Below are 20,405 nucleotides of genomic sequence, written 5' to 3'. Positions count from 1 at the left end.
TAGCTTTGGTCTCCTGCTGAGACCGAAGCTCTTCTAGTTCTCTTTTGATTTGATCGAAAGCCTCCAGGTGCGATGGTTTCTCTTGTCTTAGAGAGATTGATTTCTCTTCTTGGAGGGCTCGTTGTAGTTTGAGGGCTTCGAGTTCCCTGCGCAAGGAAGTCAAAGGATCAACACGACTTCCTTCGGAGAACACAGAGGGAGTATCTATGTGAGGAGAGTTGTTGAACAGCTTCCTAGTCCCCTCTATTCTAGTAGCAGCTGCGATGAATTCCTCCATAGTGCCGTCAGGTCGGAGGCTCTCCCGGAGTTTTTGCTAAGAGGTTTTTGGAAGGGCCTTCTCCACCCACTTCTTAACCATGAATTCACCAGGTTGCTGGGGAAGCTTGGCAACCAGAGACTTGGTTTTGGTCATAAGCTCCGCAAAAGTCTCCTTTGGTTGGAGCACCATGTTGGCCAACTCATCCAACACTTTCTCTTGGTAGTCGCCCGGCCTGAAAGCTGCACAAAACTGTTGTCTTAAGTCTGCCCAAGTTGCAAAATGATTCTCTGCAAACTGGCCGTACCATTTGTCTGCTAAGCCGTCCAAGGTGGAAGGAAAAAGTACCAGATAAGATTCTTCCCTATTAAGACCACGTCCTCTACAAAGAGATACGAACCTCCGTGCATGGTCGTCCGCATCTTCCGAGGAGAGTCCTTTGAAGGTGGGGAACTTGATGTTTACCTTGGCCAACACGCTAGCCAACGCCTCCATGGCCCCTTGTTGTAGTAGAATAGGAGAGAGCTTTACTGGAGAAGGTGATCTGGAAGATGTGGAACCTGATGAAGGAATGGAGAATGAAGGAATGGGAGATGAAGGACTGGGGGATGGCGTATGTGGAGGTAAGGTTGATGAGGTTAATGGACTTCTACTAGATACCACCGGGCGTCTTCTGTTATAGTGCTTTAGAGGACTCAGTAGTGCGCTTTGACGCTCAGCTGACCACCTTGTATGTGTCATGCAGTGAACAGTGAAGAGCACAGGTCTAACACAGAACAGGTGAGGATATGACTAGACCACCTGGTCAAGGACCAGTGACTAGACCACCTAGCAGGACGAGGAGGGCTGGACCAGGGCGAGGACTAGACCTGGATCCAAGACCAAGGACCAGGACCAGGACCAGGACCAGGACCTGGACCAGGGCGAGAGAGGACCAGACCAGACTTGCAGACTATCTACACAGTGTAAGCAAGTGTGCAGATCCAGGTAACAACCGATTAGCTTCACTATTCTATCCCCACAAGAGTGAGACTTCCTTTGAGGTCCCACCGTGATCGCCAAAATGAGAGCACCTGTAGCACGGATAACGTGTCGTGCTCTCTACAGTGGGTGCTCCTCAGTGCAATGTGCATGACAATCTCACTCAAACAGACTGAATTTCCGTATGCCATGAAAAGTAAGAGACCAATCATAGGACACAGACAACCAGGACGAGGACCAGGACCTGGACCAGGGCGAGAGAGGACCAGACCAGACTTGCAGACTATCTACACAATGTAAGCAAGTGTGCAGATCCAGGTAACAACCGATTAGCTTCACTATTCTATCCCCACAAGAGTGAGACTTCCTTTGAGGTCCCACCGTGATCGCCAAAATGAGAGCACCTGTAGCACGGATAACGTGTCGTGCTCTCTACAGTGGGTGGTCCTTAGTGCAATGTGCATGACAATCTCACTCAAACAGACTGAATCTCCGTATGCCATGAAAAGTAAGAGACCAATCATGGGACACAGACAAGTTTTGTCAAGGAGCGTAGTATCCTTGACAACATCTTTACTTTTTGGGAGTCATCTGCCCTCACACGCCTCCGTGGTGAGGATCTGGTGATACTTCTCGATTTTGAGAAGGCCTACAATAAGAGTTGATTGGGACTTTTTGGAGGGCAATCTACGCAAGATGGGCTTCTCAAATGCCTGGATCAAAGGTGTGCCAGCTCTTTACAGACGGGTGCACAGTCAGGTACTCTTGGCAGGTGGTAGAGGTGATCGTTTCATGTTCACACGTTCGGTCAGACACGGCTTCCCTCTTCCCCCCTTCCTCTTTCTCTTCTATACTGAGGCGATGAGCAGATTTTTGGTTTCATAGCAAGTTGGTCTTCGTGGCTTAGCGCTCCCTATTCGGGGCGACAAGCTACTGGATGCTGAGATTGCAGACGACTAAGCTTTGTACTTGGAGGGCCAGGAGGCCAACCTTCACAAGTGTGAGTATGCTCTTGAGACTTTTTGTTGTGCATCAGGCGCACTAATCAACTGGAGAAAGATAGTGGCTTTCTCGGTTGGTAGTGCTCCTACGCCTGATTGGCTGCCAGGTGTGAGGGTTTCAAATGGATTTCCCCAGGGACTGCAGTTCGATACTTGGGCTGTCAAGTTGGTTTCGACTTGTCTCTTGAGCAGCAGATTGCCCCCTCTTGTCCATCAAGAGGAATTGGTTACACCGGAGCTCCGCACGAGTTTCTTTGGCAAACAAAGTTGGTAGTGGCCAACCAGGTGTTGTTGGCTACTCTGTGGTACATCACATTTGCAGTTCCTGCATCAGCCAGGTAGAGAGGTTGATCAGGAATTTCCTTTGGTCACTGCGAGACACTCAGATAGCCTGGGCAAAAGTGGCCTGGCAGGTCACCACTCTACCTTGTTCTCAGGGGGGGTTGGGGATCATAGACCCAGCATAGCAGAGCAGAGCCCTTCTTGGGAAGTTTGTTGTCAGAGGATTGCTTCCAAGGAAGGAGCCTTGGAAGGAGTTTTTTCTTCAGCGGCTTAGTGCTAGAGTGCCTCAGGCCAGAAGCCCTTGGAGACCTGCGATCGGATGGATTTTCATAGAGATGCACAAAGTTGGCCGGAGCAAGAGACTAGAGGACCATTTCTCTGTGTCTGCTCCGCTCCTAAGGGCGGCTACGGACGAAGGAGCGCCTGAGACAGCCCCTTGTTTGGAACCCCATGGCTAGCAAGAATGATGAATTTGAATGAATGGATGATGACGCATGTTGAATGATTCTATTGCATCAAGATTCCCATATGAATGAGATGATTGGATATTGTGGTGAGCGCATCAAGAGTTCCTACAGGATGAGATGGCTACACAGGGATCTAGATGCATCAAGACTTATGGACAGAGGAGATGACTAGATGATTGAAACATTGTGTTCAGTATGACTTAAGTGTGTGAATGAAGAACTTTGAAATAGAAATTTCCGAAGATGATTTATGTATGAGATTAATGTTCTCTAGAAGAACTTGCTGGTTGTGTGCAGATAATAGGTGAAACCGATGGATGACGAAATCGGAGCAATGAATGCTCCGGATGAACCTGACAACAAATAATAGGATTAAGAATGAGATGATGATGATTTTGGAGCAAAGTGACAGCTCCTGAATGAACCCGATAAAGAATCATGAATATTGAATCACGACTAATTCAATCCAATTGTCGTGAGGGCATCAAGAGTTCCTACGAGATGAGATGGCCACACAGCTAGAACTGAATGATTGAACCACTCTGTTCAGTACGAACTTAGTGATGGATTGGGATCCCCAAAAATGATTACTCATACACGTGCTTGAGACGAATGATTACTCGCACACGATAATGCTTGAGTGGAAAATCTCAGGATTAATTAATTCGACATCAGTGAGGTCCGGGATGGATCTAGATGGGATAACTAAATACATTGTTGGCAGTCATGATCTGAAATTTGGAATGAATTTTTCTATGATTGATTTAATCTGTTATGTGATGTGGTGTGACGTGACTGTCCTCTCGTTGTCTAGTGCGTCGGTACTTAGAGTTAGTGTCTACTGAACTAATTTATGGCTTATGTCTGATTTTGTAGGCATAATCGTGGGCAATTACAATTCTTTCAAGAGGGGGGTATGTCATAAAATGTCACAAAATGATGACGTGGCAACAATGCTTGCACACACACACACAATGACCCTGCGACAAAATGCCATGTGGCAACAGTACGGAATCCCGTAAAACGCGATCACAAGCTGACGTAGAAGATTGTACGAATTCTCTCTTTTCACACTGGCTGCTGACGTGACAGGACAATACCCAATTCCATCAACTGTGCTGGTTCTTTTTTGGCAATGTTTTGAGGGCAAGTTGCGTTTTGGGACTCTTTGCTTTTGAGTTAGAGGCTTTTGAGAAAATTTCTTTTGAATTTAACTACTTTTGGGGCTCTGCTCTTGGCATCCCTTGTAAGAATAAAAAGGGCCCAAGGGCCTCACTCTTCAGAGCATCTGGACGCAGAGTCTCAGAGCCGAAGACCCGCGGGAGTTGTACTTTGATCAAGCATTAATATAAAAGAAATACCGAAAGGGGCACCAGTCTTTGGGGTCAATCTCCCTAGGCACGGAACTAGGCCGGAACGTGTCGACCAAATTGAATTGTGATTTTAAATTTGTGAAGTATTTTAAGGAATTCTCTCATGTGTCGTGCCCGATTCTCGGCTTGAGATACCCAAGTCCTATGACATATCTTGTCGACTCTACCCAGGGGATAAATGGTTCTTTGGTCGGTCAAAGTCACTGTGAATGGGGCGGGCCTAGTAGGCTGGAGACCTAATGCCAACATAGTGAATTCAGGCATGAGGTTGATGCCAGATCCCCCATCAACAATGACACACAAAACATTTTGCCCCCAAATAGACATAGTTAGACGAGCACTCTTGTAATCAATAGGAGAGTAGAGGGATATGAAATCATGTAAGACTGAGAGGGTTGCACTGGGAGGTGCCCGCCATTGGACCCTGCACCAGGGTACAGCGAATGAATGACTGTAAGAGTGTCACTTTGAAGATTTGCATCCAGCTTTAGCATGTCGTAAAGGGATACTTGTTGAAAGGTGTTCTTCATGATAGTCTCTGTTGTAGGCTTCCTGGGACTTTGAGCTGCTACAAGTCAAGTACTACTTCCAAGAAGGCCCCATCAATCACAGATAGCATAAAGGTCGGTTGGCTATTGGCACCGGCGGGTGGCTTGTCAGATGTTGCAGATGGACTAGGTTGTTGAGGAGGAAATGGAAAAGTTGAACCTTCAGAAAGACTGAAGCCTAAGGCTGCTTGTTGTGACCTAGTGAGGACACCAGTGGGTTCCTCCACTTGGTAGTACCCTATGCTTAGGGGTAACCACATGTGTAGCAGATGACGGTTGAGGAATAGTGCTTACCGCAATCACGTTGATCTTCAAAAATGTGAACTCTTGTTGGTTAGGACTGAGGGTTGAAGACATGGATGCCCGTTGTTTGCGACAATATTTACTATAGTGACCCTTAGCCTCGGGGCAACGAGGGCAAGGCGGAGACCCTTTTCGGGCAAGGGACACTTGCTTTGGTAATGCTCATATTCCCCACACCTGTAGCATAAAATGGGATGGGCGAGGCAAGGGACGAGGTGGTCTCTGCTCTTGCTACATGGGGTTGGAAGCTGAGATGTAGAAGCTCTGAGGACTTGAGGGGGCACTAGCATTATTTTAAAAACATGAGATGAAGAGGTGCTTTCCATACCTTGCATAGCAGGCATAGGAGGGGTTGTCAACAAAGGTGGCATGTGGTTTGGATGGTCATAGGGAGAAACCATATTGGATGCACGAGGCAAGCCTTGTTGAAGCGTAGGGGCAAGGCTCTATTGTAATTGCCGCATTCCCTTCAGATAGTAGCACTCCTTGTCATCATGGCCAGACTCTTACAGAAGAGACAGTAAGTTTGAAGCGGGCATCCCTGTAGAGGATGCCCGGGAGAACGGCATGAGCTACAGCAGACCATAGCCTTAAGACTCTTGATGAGCCTTGAGCTCCTCCAACTCCCGCTTGATCTGGTCCAAAGCTTCTTGATGTGGGGGTTTCTTCTGTCGAAGAAAGAATGATCTCTAAGCTCGTTGTAACTTCCGGGCTTCGAGTTCCCTACGTAAAGAAGTCAAAGGATCAGAAGGACTTTCCCAAAAGATTGAGGTGGTCTCTACCTAAGGGGAGTTGGTGAACAGCTTCCTAGCCCCTTCTATCCTAGTAGGAGCCACGACAAACTCCTCGAGAGTGGCGTCAGGTCAGAGAGAAGTTTTGGGAAGAGCCTTCTCCACCCACTTCAACATAAATTCACCTCATTGTTGAGGAATCTTAGCGACCAGAGACTTGGTTCTGGTCATGAGTTCTGCAAAGGTCTCATTCATCTTGAGCATCAAGTTGGCCAACTCATCCAGAACCTTCTCTTGGAAGTCCCTTGGTCTGAAAGCATCACAGAACTGCTTTTGTAATGTGGCCCAAGTCGTAAAGTGGTTCTCTGCAAATTGATTGTACTATTTATCTGCTAAGCATCCAAGGTTGATGGGAAGAGTACTAGGTAGGAGTCTTCTCGATTGAGACCACTATCCCTGCAAAGTGGTACAAATCTCCTAGCATGGTCATCTGCATCCTCTGTGGAGAGACCTTTGAAAGTCGGAACCTTGATGTTCACCTTAGCCAGAACGCTTGTCAGCTCCTCCATGGTTATTTGTTCCTGAGCCTGTTGCTCAAGAGGTTGTGGTAACCGAGTGGGTGAGAACTGTACTGGGAAGAATGACTTGGGAGGGGAGGAAATGGTTGAGGAGTGAAGGTGGCCACGTAGGAAGATAAGGGTAACGGGGCTGATGGACTTCTACTAGGCACAAAGGGTTGGCGATTCTAATGGTAGTACTTCAAAGGACTCAGTAGTGGACTTTGTCGCTCTTTTGACTGCCGTGTATGTGGCACGCAGTAAGGAGGAGCCCACCCAAGCTTTGGGCACGAAGACCTTCAACTTACTCAACACTGGTCCAGACTCCACTAGACAAGGACGAGGAACAAGACAAGTCAGTCGAGGACTAGCTACTCGAGGGAAAGCTGGACGAGACCAAGCTGAAGCTGACGACGCTAGCCGAGACCATTAGACTAGCACAAGTGAGGGCTTAAACCAGATAGCTCCTTGACCTATGGGCACAACGGAGTGAGAGTTCAGTTGAGGTCCCACCGGGCGTGCCAAAAAGGAGAGCACCTATAGCGGAGATAATGTGTCCTGCTCTCTATAATAGGTGCTCCTCAGCACAATGTGCGTGAAATCTCACTCCAACAGAATGAAAACACTGAAAACGATAAATAACAGAGCAAACACAATGACTCAACAATAGAACCTGAACAGCATGGGACTCGACTAACTCAAATGAACCACTACAGACTCTGGCATGGCAGCACACATAGCTCCATGCCCCAGAACTCACGGGTAACTCACGAGTACAATAGGGTGTCGAGGCTCAAATGTGCAGGGATGGTGCAGATGTGTTGTGCATAAACTCGAGACTCCAGACACAAGAAGCCCGACCATACAAATTAGATGATGATCCTAATGACTCCAAACAACTACGGATATATACAACCATAAAGAGCCACCAACGGCTCACAAAATATCCAATCGAGCTAAGTCTATCTTCAAACTGTGGTGGTGGGGATTTGGCCCCGTATTAGACTACCACCCGTATCTCCGCCACATGTCATCGTCCATGCGAGAGTCCGTCCAGTGTGTACAACTATAACTAATTGTCTGTCTCGTGCCAATGACATTGTAGCCCTGCTACAGTCGGATAGAGTATCTGACTAGAAAAGTACTTGTCTCTTGTCGAGTACGCGTATAACAATATCGTGCATTCGTCTACAGGAAAAGCTCTTTTAGAGATTCTTTATGGAAAGCCTTTGCTTCCATCAATCCTTTTTAACCAGTGTGACCCGGAACGCGGAACGAGAATGGGAACGGAACTGGGTCCCCAGTGGAACGGGGGACCGGCGAGGGGTCCGGAACTGGAACGGCACGGAACGGGAGGCATAAAAACACCAAAATAATGCAATTTTAAGATCTATGTGATTGAATAGAAGTAGTATCAGAGTCCTTTCACGACTCTAATACTCACAAAAAACTTGATTTGAAGACCATTCAACCTTACTACGGCAAATGTGTGTCGTACAGACTTGAGAGCTTGAGAGAGAGAGAGAGAGAGAGAGAGAGAGAGAGAGAGAGCTTTTAGCCTTGTAGACTCTAGAGTCTAGACTTCAAAGCTCAAGAGAGACTCGAGACTCGAGAGGGTAGATTAGCCCTTGAAATTTTGTGTGCATTGTGAAGGTAAGGGGTGGAGAGAGGCGCATTTAATAAGGGGGAGTCTCATAAGATAAAACACCTAAATCTGAAAATCTGCCCATTCCCAACCGTTTTGGGCCGGCCGTTCCGATATCAGATGCCTCTCCGGAATGTTCCGGGCCATGAAACCCCTCCGGAATGCCATTCCGACGTTCCCATCCCATGGGGTGGCGTTCCCCGATAACACTGCTTTTAATTAAGGATAAGATATTTGCAGCAAATGAGTTTTTCTGAGATATGGACACTACATATGAGCACGTCAAGAGAGTAATACTAGGCTCTCAAGCAAAACACAAGAAAGCTGCGGACAAGCATAAAAGGAATTTAAATTTTATGGTCAGTCAATTGGACTTACTCAAGTTTGAGAAGGTGAGACTAAAAGAAACAAGCAACTCATAAGGGGAAGGTGGTAAAACTTTCTAACCGTTACTATGGGCCCATTAGGATAATTGACTAAGTGAACGATGAGACATTCCGATTAAAGCTACCGCCTAATTGGAGGATCCGTAATGCTTTCCATGTAACTTTAATCCGGTAATATGTGCGATGCCCTCCAAGTCGGTCTATTGCTGAGAACCACCTAAGGTTCAGGAAATTGAAAGATACTCCAACTGGAGCAGATCATTCATTATCAAGGGCGGCCACTAAAGTCCGAAAAGATTACACAAAAGTATTCGGTGAAGTTCAAGAACTAATTTACTTTGGATGCTTACCGTTAGGTGCAGCGGAATGAATGTTTGCGCTTTGCTCAAGATGAGTGCTCCGAACTGTGCTCAAGGTTCCTTTTGTTCTTATGGAAGGGAGAGCCTTACGTTCTTAATGAGAGAATGCTATGATCACAAACAAAATGAATGGACACTGTGCGTGCAAGTGAATGAGACTGAGGGATAGAGAGAGAGAGAGAGAGAGAGAGAGAGAGACGACACCAGAGAGGTTGTAAAACCCTCCTCCGAAGGCCCCACTCTCGTTGGCGAGAGTGGTCTACTATTGATTGCACAAACTGGTACAAACGGTATGCATGAGACTGATGCAAGTCTAGGCTATGTTGCCGACGACTACGGGGATGACGAGGCCGACACTAGGGCTGAAATCTGCAATCTTTTATCTGCTGTCCAAAAATGCTATCGGCTGAAATCTGTGTAGTTTAATGGCTGAAAACTGAGGTATTTCTAGGCTGAAAACTGATGGTCTTACCGGGGCTGCATCTGCTACTTCTTTGGGCTGCTCTTGCGGTTCTTTATCTACTGCTGAAATCCAAAAACGCTAGTGTAGCTGATGATCAAAAACGCTAGCAATTGTTGGTCCTTGCAAAAACGCTAGGTGCTGGTTACTGTTGGCGATGCAGGTCTGATGGCAAAACGCCAGGCTGGTCATGTTGTGCAAAAGCGCTAGGTGAGGGAATCTGCTGCTCGGAGGGGAAAGTCCACCAAGGTTCTTGTGAGAAGTTGCCTGCTGAGCTTGGCTCCTGTTGCCTCTTCAACCAAATAGTGCTAGCTCTAGTTTGCTTATATACAAACTTACTCAAATTGCCCTACCTACTTTTGTTGGAAAGTCACTTAAAAATAATAAGTGAAAATGCCAAAAATAGATAAAATAGGCTAAATGCACTAGAAAATTCCCCTGATGGATTCTGGTGGGAATATTGATGATCATGCTGTGTGCAACCAGAGGATATGCATCTACACTAAGTGACTAGGAATACACGGTCTACAAATAGACTCACAAAAGTGCCATATCACTTCTAAATCTAGACTGACTGGACTGACTAAACCCTTGTCGTGCTGTAGCTTGTCCACGGACACATAGGGTTGGATGTGTCACGTGACACTTACTGGATGACCAAGAACGAAAAAGCACCTTATCCCGAGATTGCAGAAAGATATGTACCAAGCACTTCAATTGAGGACAACTATTTAAAAGCCAGAGGGATGTTACTAGATTGACTATATTCTTATTTTTCGAGTTATTTCTATCTAATATGAAATTAGGATATTTGAATATGTGCACTTCAATTGTTAAGTTGGGAATTGTAGATCTATAAGAACTGATAAAAGTCATCAGGAACGGACATCTCCGATGTGTCATATGATGGGGTAACGGATATTCCTGATGCATCTCAAGATGGGTGACAAGGAGCATCAAATAGGAAATATTTCTTTGGTATGAGAATGAAATCCGAACTCTTACGCGTAAAGATTCAAGCACATGAATAAAGATGGGTTTTCAGAAGCTTTGAATAGAAAATACGATGTTTTTGAGTGCTTTCCGAGAAAGCAGACCCTTTCCCGCGAGGAAGTCTGTGTCTATGTAACAAACTTGGACACCCCAAGTCTGGAAGCTATCGCGACATGAGAGAGATTTACTTCAAACACTTCACAAGATTTAATCACAGTTCAATTGAGTCCACACGGCGTGGCATACTTCTGTGCCTAGAGAGATTGGCCCCAAAGATTGGCGCCCCTTTCGGTATTTCTTTTTGTAATAGGATTTGAGCAAGTACAATTACCCTGATTTGTAACAAATTCTCGCGATTCTTGCGACACCTTGACTCAATCTGCACGACCTCGTTCGACACCCATCAACGAGGAACTCTACAACAAGAAGACAAACGCTTTGAATGTTTTCAGAAGACACACCTCCTACGTCTGTCCCCCTAAAGGTGATAGAACTACAAAGCAACCTTTTGCCAAGAAAGAAGGAACCACAATCGGACTTGTTCCATATTCACAACATCTTTGTACCTGATGCTTCCAAGGAATTATGCAAAGCCTATGGAAAGACTTATGGCCACAAAGACCTTATCTTCTTCGATCCAAGAGCCACCGAAATTTCATCCACCACGAGTTTCTCAAGTAGATGGACTTTTGAGTACGACCAGTTTGCCGAAGCTATTGAGGCCAAGTTAGCTATAGGGGATACCAAGTTGTACCACTTATTGGTGCTCTTCTTGTCACCATTCAAGGGTATCACTACAAGGTAGACTTCCACATCATGAATTTAGGGCATTGCGACGCTCTATTGGGCATGTCTTGGCACGACAAGAATGATACTGCATCTAGATCCGGAACAAAATCATCACTTTGATTCAGGATGGCAAGCCAATCGTTTTACGAGTTCGACTAACAAAAACCAACCTTGAATGATTTTAGTTTTGCTTTGTATTTAGATTTTTTGAAATACTGTTTGAAAATATTTTTGCAAATTGTTGAAGTAAAATTTATCTGTCTAAAACTTGTCTTGGTGTCGATTGAGTTTATTTGATTATGTTTAAATGTTGTTTGAAAACCTCTATACAACGCAGGCTTGTAACTAGAATCCTCCGAGCAACACAAGCTGCGGTCTGGGGAGCGTTTGGTTGTATTTGGAACCCTTTGAACGACTTAGACTTCGGGTAAAGGGAGCATTTGGTTGAATCTGATTTTTTTATGTCATGTGCTCGGGACTCTGTGTCATTTGTAAAGTATTTTGTGAATCATATGAATCCAATGCATCAATAGTTCCAGATTGGATGAGATTTCCTAGTTATGCAGGCTAAAGAATGTGTTGTTTGGTACTAATGGCCATTGGCATGTATCCATAAAGGCCCCGTGGGCTGAAGAATCAGATTGAGTTTTTTCAGGTTCAATTGCGGACAATCTCTCTTCTTTCAAGAGGGGGGTATGTCATAAGTTGGTGACGTGCCAACACCCCTAGGAGTTTAGGGCCTTCAAAACCTAAGTGTGGACAATTGACTGAGATCATACAAGTCGTCGTGCTGACATGGACAAACTATATGCACCATCCCATAAATAATAGAAAAATAGTTGGTGTGGCTTGGCTGTACGAACGGCCGTGTTTTACGACAACAAAGGATTAGCACCAACTTTTGGAGAGGAGACCTTTTGGAAACTGAAGCTTTTCACTGAAGTTGATTTTCAAGGCTAGGGACCTTTAAATATGTAACATGGGGGCTTTTTCTGATATACCAAGTTGGTGGAAACGGAGAAAAGCCCGAGCAATTGTACCTTCGTGAAGAAATATAAAAGAAATACCGGAAGGGACACCAAGATTTAAGGGCCAGTGCTCTGAGGTGAAGCTCCACCTCTCTCTCTCTCTCTCTCTCTCTCTCTCTCTCTCTCTCTCTCTCTCTCTCTCTCTCTCTCCAGTTGTGTTTAAAGTGAAAAACGTGTGTTTCAATCTCTTCTTTTAGTTGGCACGCGCTGCCCTCGCCCAGCATGTGCAATCATCTACACATAAAAAGATATCCGTCTACTAATTCTGAGGCTACAACTACAATATAAAAGCATGCAAGTTGTGACTAGAGCCTCAACTAGCGAGGACGCTCAAGGCAGTGCTATTGCTTCAAAATCCGCTGCTCGATGCGAACTGAGTGCTTAAATGGACTTCGTCAATCAAAGATTTGGTCTAACAAGCACACCTTCCCTGCTTTCAACTACAATCTTGGTCATGCATTTGGAGCCTTAAAGTCAAACACCAGATATGGTTTTTCATGTGGACGCACTAGCCATGCCCATGATCGGACATGTTAACAATGTACCATCATATAACAAGAGTCCTTGCACCCTTGGACAGCCGGTTTGGAGAGCGGTATTGTCACCATATACATGTGGTAGTGATGTTTGTGAACACACTTGGACTGCTGAGGCATTTTTTGAATTTTCCCTCACTAGGAGGTTTTTTCCCCGTGCATTATAAATACACCGATCACTCTAGGACTATCTTATCTTTTCATTGCACACTAAGTAATACACTCTGTTATGTGCCTTCAGCTTCCTTCATCTTCTCCAAGCTGTGTGTGTTTTCTTGCAACCCTAATTCCAACAATTAGTATCAGAGCAGGTTGCATCCTCTCGAGCTTAGTCGTCAACAGCTCCAGCACACGCCTGCTCACTTTCTCCGATTTCTGTCAGCTTTGGCATTCTAGGACAGCTCATAGAGCATCAATCTGCTCATATTTTTTATTCGGGCTCATTTCGGCATGCGTTTTCACTCCAGGAAGTATTGCGCAAGCTATTTCCTCATTTTGTGCAGAATTTCTGTCAGTATCGTTTTCTGCATAACAGGTCTCTTACAGTCTTCTTCGGTTTGTGCTATATAGCACGTGTTATTCCCGCTTTGTTTCTCCTCTTTTCGCGCAGTTTTCACATCAGGTGCAGCATTTACCATGGCTGACAACAACACAGATGTGTTCAAGATTTTTGTTGCTGAGGATAGATGGGGACAATTACCCTCTGTGGGCTTATATGATGCAACATGTCCTTGTATCAAAGGGTGTCTAAAATATTGTGCAGGGCATTGATGTACGTCCTGGTTCTGAGGATGTAGACGATGTTGAGGATGTTACAGTTTTGGTGGCAGGATTGCTGAGCAAGCTCGTTGGGATGTAAAAGATGTGAAGGCTCAAGCATTGATTGCGTTGTCTGTGGAGCACACTATTACCCCTCACATTCATTCAGTGAAATCTGCGAAACAGGCTTGGGATATTCTGGCTGGTCTTTATGCAAGTCGCAATGAGGTAGAAATTGCTTTGCTGCGTAAAGAGCTGGAGTCGAAGATTATGCATGAGGAAGATAATATGAACACTTTCCTTGCTGATGTCGAAGTCATTTCTGACAGTTCCCTTGTGCAAACTATTCTTGATGCTTTGCCATATTCTTACCAAACTTTTTCTAGTCCTTCAAGACTTATGACCCAAGGAAATCCAGAAGTTGTCAAGCTTAATGCATTATACACATTGTTATTGCAAGTGTCGCTTTCCAGAAAAAACAGGTTTAGACAGCGAGCAGTCAAACATGCCTTTATTGTTGCTCAAGGAAAAGGCAGTAACAGCAATGTAGCCACTTCTCATGGTTCTTCTGCGACTCGTAAATCACTTGTTTTTAATGCTTTTGTTGGCAGTAATTCATCTGCAAATTCTAGTGAAAAGGGAAAAAAAAAGATGCGTTGCCGATTGTAAAGCTAATGATCACTTGATCAAGCGGTGTCCTAAGTTGAAGCCAAAAGAGGCTGAGAAGAAAGAGGTTACTCCATTACAAATGTTGGTTCCACTACAAATGCAGCCATTGTTGAGTCTTTTGCGAAAGGAGATTGTGATGCTGATGTTAATACAGAATGGGCTTTTAGTGCAAAGTGCACTTATGATCCTACTGACCATGATGCATTCATGTCAATTGCTGCAGATTCACATGTGTGGTTTTTTGATAGTGGTGCTACAAACCACATTACCTCGCATCGTGATTTGTTTACCTCTCTTGACTCTGTTCCTCATAGGAATTTAGTCACTTGTGCCAACAATGCCTCTTATCCGGTTCAACGAGTTGGAAAGATTGTGCTTATTGTTGCAAATGGCAATTCTTTCACACTTGTTGATGCATTGTATGTACCTGGGATCAAGAACAATCTTTTGTCTGTATCTGCACTTGCTATACTTTGTCTTGTAGTCAAATCTGTGGATGACAAACGTATAGTACATGATCTCAGTTTTGGTGATGAAATTGTTGCATTTGGCATTTTATGCCGTGGGCTGTATAAGCTCACTTTGTATGTGGGTAGAAATTTGCAAATACAATTGTGGATTCTAAGGCTATTCCAGATGCAAAAATTTGGCATACACGTTTAGGCATCTGAATTTTGTCAATTTGCTACGTTTGCAGAAATCTGCTATGGTTGCTTCTTTGCCGCCTCTTGAAGCACCTGTCAAACATGTTTTTGAAGACTGTCTTTTGGATAAGATGCAACGTTCGAAGTTTCTAAAGGAAGGTTCAATTAGGGCTACATGCATGTTGCAGCTTGTGCATAGCGATGTTTGTGGGCCCATGCAAACTCCATCCTTGGGCAAAATTACCTTTACTTCGTGAATTTCATTGATGATTACTCCAGGCATGCATGGGTGTATCCGCTTCAAGCGAAGTCCGAAGTGTTTATGACCTTCAAACAATTTCTGGCTATGGTTGTAAATGTTTCGAAATGTACTATGGACACCCTCCGTACCTCGAGGGGCAAAGTATACGTCTCATGAACTTAATGCATTTCTGGCTAGTCGTGAAATAAAACACCAATGTATAGTTCGGTATACACCTTAGCAAAATGGTGTTGCTGAGAGAAAAACAAGCTCTTAGGAAATGGCATGATGTATGGTCAAAAGTCAAGCTTTGCCGCATTCGTTTTGGCTTGAGTCCATCATGTGTGCCACTTATGTACTTATCAGGTGTCCTATGAAAGCTTTGCAGTCTATGACTCCTTATGAAGCATGACATGATAGAAAGCCTTTTAATGAGCACATGCGTGTTTTTGGTTGTTTGACATATGCTTTGGTGTCACAAACGCAACGCAGAAAATTGGATGATAAGGCTGTCAAATGTATTTTTGTTGGTTATAGTGCTGAAAGCAAAGGTTAAAGGTTGTATCATCCGCAAACAAAGCATACCTTGGTTTCACGAGATGATGTGTTTGAAGAAGATTGTATTCAGCCCTTGCTGTCATGTACTAGAGATAGTAATGTAAGCTCACACAAAACATTGGACACTTTGTTGCCTTCTTTCAGTGGTGGAAGTTCAAATGTAAATTCCAATGAGGCAAATATACAGCCTATGGGGGTTTCAAAAAATGTTACGGATCAGCCTATTACTGATACATATGTACATGATGTACTTGATGAGAAAAGGGCTGAGAATGAGCAGACTAGAGGTATGCCTAAATGGCTGGTGCATACTTTGTGTGACAGTAAATTGGATGCACCTTTGTCTAGTCGTACTCGTTCAGGTTCTCGCCCTGCATCTTATGCATCAGATTGTTATGCTTTGGCTATGTCTAGTTTATGTGAGGTTGAGGAATCTCTATCTTTTGATGAAGCAAAGAACCCAAAAAATTTGGATAGCTGCTATGTAATCAGAATATGATGCACTTATAGAAAATGACACATGGACTTTATGTGATTTGCCTCCTCGCAAAAAATCCATTGGTACGAAGAGGGTTTACAAGTTGAAACGCAAGTTGGATGGTGAGATTGATCGCTATAAGGCTCGACTTGTTGCAAAGGGTTATGCACAGCAAGATTAGGAAGGACTTTTGCTCCTACTTGTCGTATGACTACTGTGCGTTTTCTATGTGTATTGGCAAGTCATTTTGGTTGGAATGTACATCAGCCAAACATTGTTATGCTTTCTTGAATGGTGACATATTTGAGGATGTTTATGTAGCATAGCCTCGCGGTTTTATCAAGAAAGGACAAGAGGATAAAGTGTGCAGATGTAAGAAAGCTTTGTATGGGTTGAAGCAATCTCCTCGTGCTTAATATCAAAAAGGTGATACTCATTTGGTCAAACGAGGCTTCCGTAACAGTTAAACAAAAAGCACATTGTATGTAAAACGTGAGGGTGATGTACTTCTCATTGTGGTTCTCTATGTGGATGGTTTGCTAATCACTGGACCAAATGAGAGACATATTGCTGAATTGAAGGCTGATTTGAATGCTAGTTTCAAGATGAAATATTTGGGATTGTTGCATCATTACTTGGGTATACAGTTTAAGCAGTGTGATGGTGGTATTGTTCTGTGTCGGATAAGTTACATAGAGACAATGCTATGTAGGTTTGGACTTCAGGATTCCAAACCTATTGCCACTCCCATGGAAACAGGTTTGATATTGAGTCTTCATGATGCTAGTGATCCTGCCGATGTCACTCTTTACCAAACTGTTGTTGAATGCCTCATTTATGTATGCAACATGAAGCCAGATATTCAGTATGCAGTCTCATAGGTCAGCAGATTCATGACTTTACATCTGGGCTTGTTTTATCCCAAGGGGAAATCATTGCCCCCCGATTTGCATGCTTTTTCGGACTCAGATTAGGTTGGTTGTTCTGACAGCGAGTGTCCCACAAGTGGTTTTTGTTTCATGCTCAACAATTCATGTATCTCATGGTTAAGCAAGAAGCAACCTACTGTGGCCACTTCCAGTTGTGAGACTGAGTACAGGGCAGTCTTCACAGCTATGGTTGAGTGTGTATGGCTCAAGACGCCTCATGGCTCATTTGGGTGTTGGACAGGACACTACCAACACTATCTACACTGACACTCAGAGCGCATTGGCAGTTGCGAGGAACCCAGTTTTTCATGCTCACACAAAGCACATTGAGGTGCATTACGACTATGTTAGGAAGAGGCTCTCAGTAATAGAAATCAGCTTGGCTTATGTGCTAACACATGACAACCTTGCAGATCTTTTTTGTGTTGCAGATCTTTTCACAAAGGCATTATCTCGTGAGAAGTTCGAAGCTTTCCGGAAAGATTTGGGCTTACTCCCCTTTGTGGACTGATCTTGTCCTCAAGGCATGGCACTTCCCTATACTCTATGTGCCAGCTCTCGTTCACCGCATCAATCCTTCGGGAATTTGTTACCATATACATGTGATAGTGATGTGTGTAAACATACTTAGGATCATCATGGCATTTTTTCCCTCACTAGCAGATTTTTTTCCCCTGTGCATTGTATATACGTCCATCACTCTAGGGCTATCTTATCTTTCAATTGCACACTAAGTAATACACTCTGTTGTGTGCCTAGAACTTCCTTCGTCTTCTCCAAGCTGTGTTTTTTCTTGCAACCCTAATTTCAACAAGTATGTTGTTTGTTTGATAAATTGGCATGCATGATGGGTTCGTGATGTGGGGGGCAATTACATGGCTTTTGTGATTTCTAGGGCCGCACACTCTCTCTGAGGATTCTCCAACAAATCAAGTCGTTTTGCTTACAACTTGGCTTGCAGACGAGACACTCTTGAGATGTTACCACACATTGTCCATTAGTTCAATCTTCCTAGATATAATACAATTTTTACCACGATTTATTGCATTGCATTTTGGATTATTTGCTAAGGCTCATTGTGTTCACATCTTGGGGTCACAACCTTCACTAATATAGACCACCTTGACAGCGGTCTGGACAGAGTTGCTCAATCCTCTTCGCATCCATTGGGATACCTCAACATGCTTCTCTAGGGAAGCAAGGTGGTGTAGATACTCCTCTCTTCCACTATTGGCAATATCTTCACCATTTTTCACTCTAGAGAAGGGCCCAATCACTTGTCATTACACACCTTGTTGGTGGTTTATACTACATTCTTCCTATATGTCATTGTGATGTGTAAAGAGCATTCATACTATAACCTCCGTTTTCTACTTCCTCTCGAAGATAGGTTGCCTTGAGGACCACTGACATGCCCCATGAGATTTTGTTGTATCTTGGGAGAGTCCCTTAATGCCCCTGAACTTACATATAAACATCTATATAGCCCTTTGGACATTTGATGAAGAATAGAGGGATCTGTTTTTCTAAAAAAAGAGGGATCTAAAGTGTCTTTGATGTGCGCTCTAGGACCCCTCTTTCTTCTCAATGGCAAGCCAATTTAAAAACGCAAGCATAATTGTATAATTGTGAGGTAATTAATGAGATAGAGTATGGCCTTCACACTTAAATGCAAGCACTATAAAGACAATGCTATACCTTTCAAGGAAGTCCAATGAATGTCCTAACAAATGACACTTTTGATGATCTAATGCACTAAAAGAAAAGTCCAATATAGTGTTGAGATAAACATAAAGGACGTTTTACGCCACTCATCTTTCACAAATGCATTCATCCATAGAAAACAATTTTTGTAAATGGTTGACTTTATTGTCTAGGTCTCAAATATGTGTTGATGCTAATTATCAATGCCATTGCCAAAAGATACATATCTTTTAAGAACAATGACCAAAGTTATGAGAAGTATGACCTCCATCATCGATGGACTTGGAAACCAAATTGATAAGACACAATGAAGCTTAACTTAAATGAGAAAACTGGCCCGAAAAATGGGTGCAAACCCCAAGCACAGCACGCAAACATACTGGTTTCACTACCTCTTTCATAGCAGGAGACAAATGAACATTCCCAGCCCAATCTTCAACTATGAATATGCTGGTATGCACACTCAAACACCACTATACAATGCTATTTCGATGAGCGTGAGCGTATAATGTCCAAAAGCATTTTCGAACAAACTTTGTCCAAGTCAAAGCACAAACACCATACATGCTCTTACTTCTTGAGTCCCCAATCACTTCCCGCTGAGGTTATGGGTATGAAGAGAATAGTGGAGTACATGGTTAAGATGCAACAAAACCCTTCACATCGACCGAGAAGCAAGTGGTTTGAAAGCTGGGATGCATTTACAGTTGCTTATGAATGTGTTACCAAGTACAAAATAAGAGCATGTGTGGGTGATACACAACTGAGAAGGCATATTAACCTGGCAATAGAGCGGTTCCATGGAGTGAATAACTGATCCTCAGTGGCAGAGTCCTCGCCGAAAGTGTCCTGCACGCCACCGCCAACAGAAACACCCTCCTTTTGCTCAGAGGAGTATTCTTTGTCCAAGACAGAGGAACCCATAATGGGGTGGACGCTGTTATTGTACAATAAGTTGTTGAGCCTCGCTCTTCTCCTTGTGGGCGTAGCTCGATAAGAGGCTGCTTTCACAACGCTACTATACACCCCGCCTGGTTTCCACAACATGTACAAACGCAACAGAAACCCGTCTTTTCGAGCTTTTCAGAACTCTGGACTCTGTGCCTCTTTCTTGCTTGCATGCACGTTGGCAAGGTGACACGCGTGCTGAAGTGATCCTTGCCACGTGCTCTTTAGTTCGACATCAATAGAGTGTGTATGACTCAACGCCAAGTGTCAGATTTTAACTAGTAACGGTGTCTTAGAGAAACAAAGGAGATGGAGAGCTCAAGAGAGAAGCCAAGTGTCAAAACAAGCCAAGTGCCTTGAGGCTCGACTCCCACTGCTGGAATCCATTAATTCCAAGGTACTGCTAAAATCCATTACTTGAAAAATTCCTTCGAATCTTTCAATTACATACTCCGATCTCAATTGGTGCCCTTTGCCCTCATTGTCTCTCCCTCGTCGCCTCTTGCCATCTCCCCCCGAAGACATTCAAACCAACATACTCCGATCTCAATTGGTCCCCCTCTGCCCTCATTGTCTCTCCCTCGGTGCCTTTTGCCATCTCCCTCGGAAGACATGTGGTGGAAAAAGGTTGCATATTCAACCCCAACGAGAGAGAGAGAGAGAGAGAGAGAGAGAGAGAGAGAGAGAGAGAGAGTCACATGTGGCAACAGGGAATCTACGTAGACTTCCTTTAATTAGGGATTTAAAATGAATTGGCACACTTTTTATAAAAGACGTTAC

At 44.1% G+C, this 20,405-nt stretch overlaps 1 protein-coding gene across 2 annotated transcripts in view; it reads right to left on the bottom strand.

The window, feature by feature from the left end:
* The window catches only part of LOC147464864 (NADP-dependent malic enzyme-like), a 134,913-nt gene extending 115,046 nt beyond the window's left edge, over positions 1-19,867 (bottom strand). For both annotated transcript variants that reach the window (XM_086516928.1, XM_086516933.1), the window contains exon 1: positions 19,459-19,867. In XM_086516928.1, coding sequence (XP_086373054.1) covers positions 19,459-19,724 — 266 coding nt within the window. In that variant the 5' untranslated portion in view covers positions 19,725-19,867. The remainder of the gene's footprint in view (positions 1-19,458) is intronic.
* Positions 19,868-20,405: the final 538 nt, after the last annotated feature.

This window comes from Adiantum capillus-veneris, chromosome 1, assembly GCF_014529385.1.
Source record: "Adiantum capillus-veneris isolate H3 chromosome 1, ASM1452938v2, whole genome shotgun sequence".
Lineage (NCBI taxonomy): Eukaryota > Viridiplantae > Streptophyta > Polypodiopsida > Polypodiales > Pteridaceae > Adiantum > Adiantum capillus-veneris.
This window is presented reverse-complemented; position numbering and strand designations above follow the sequence as displayed.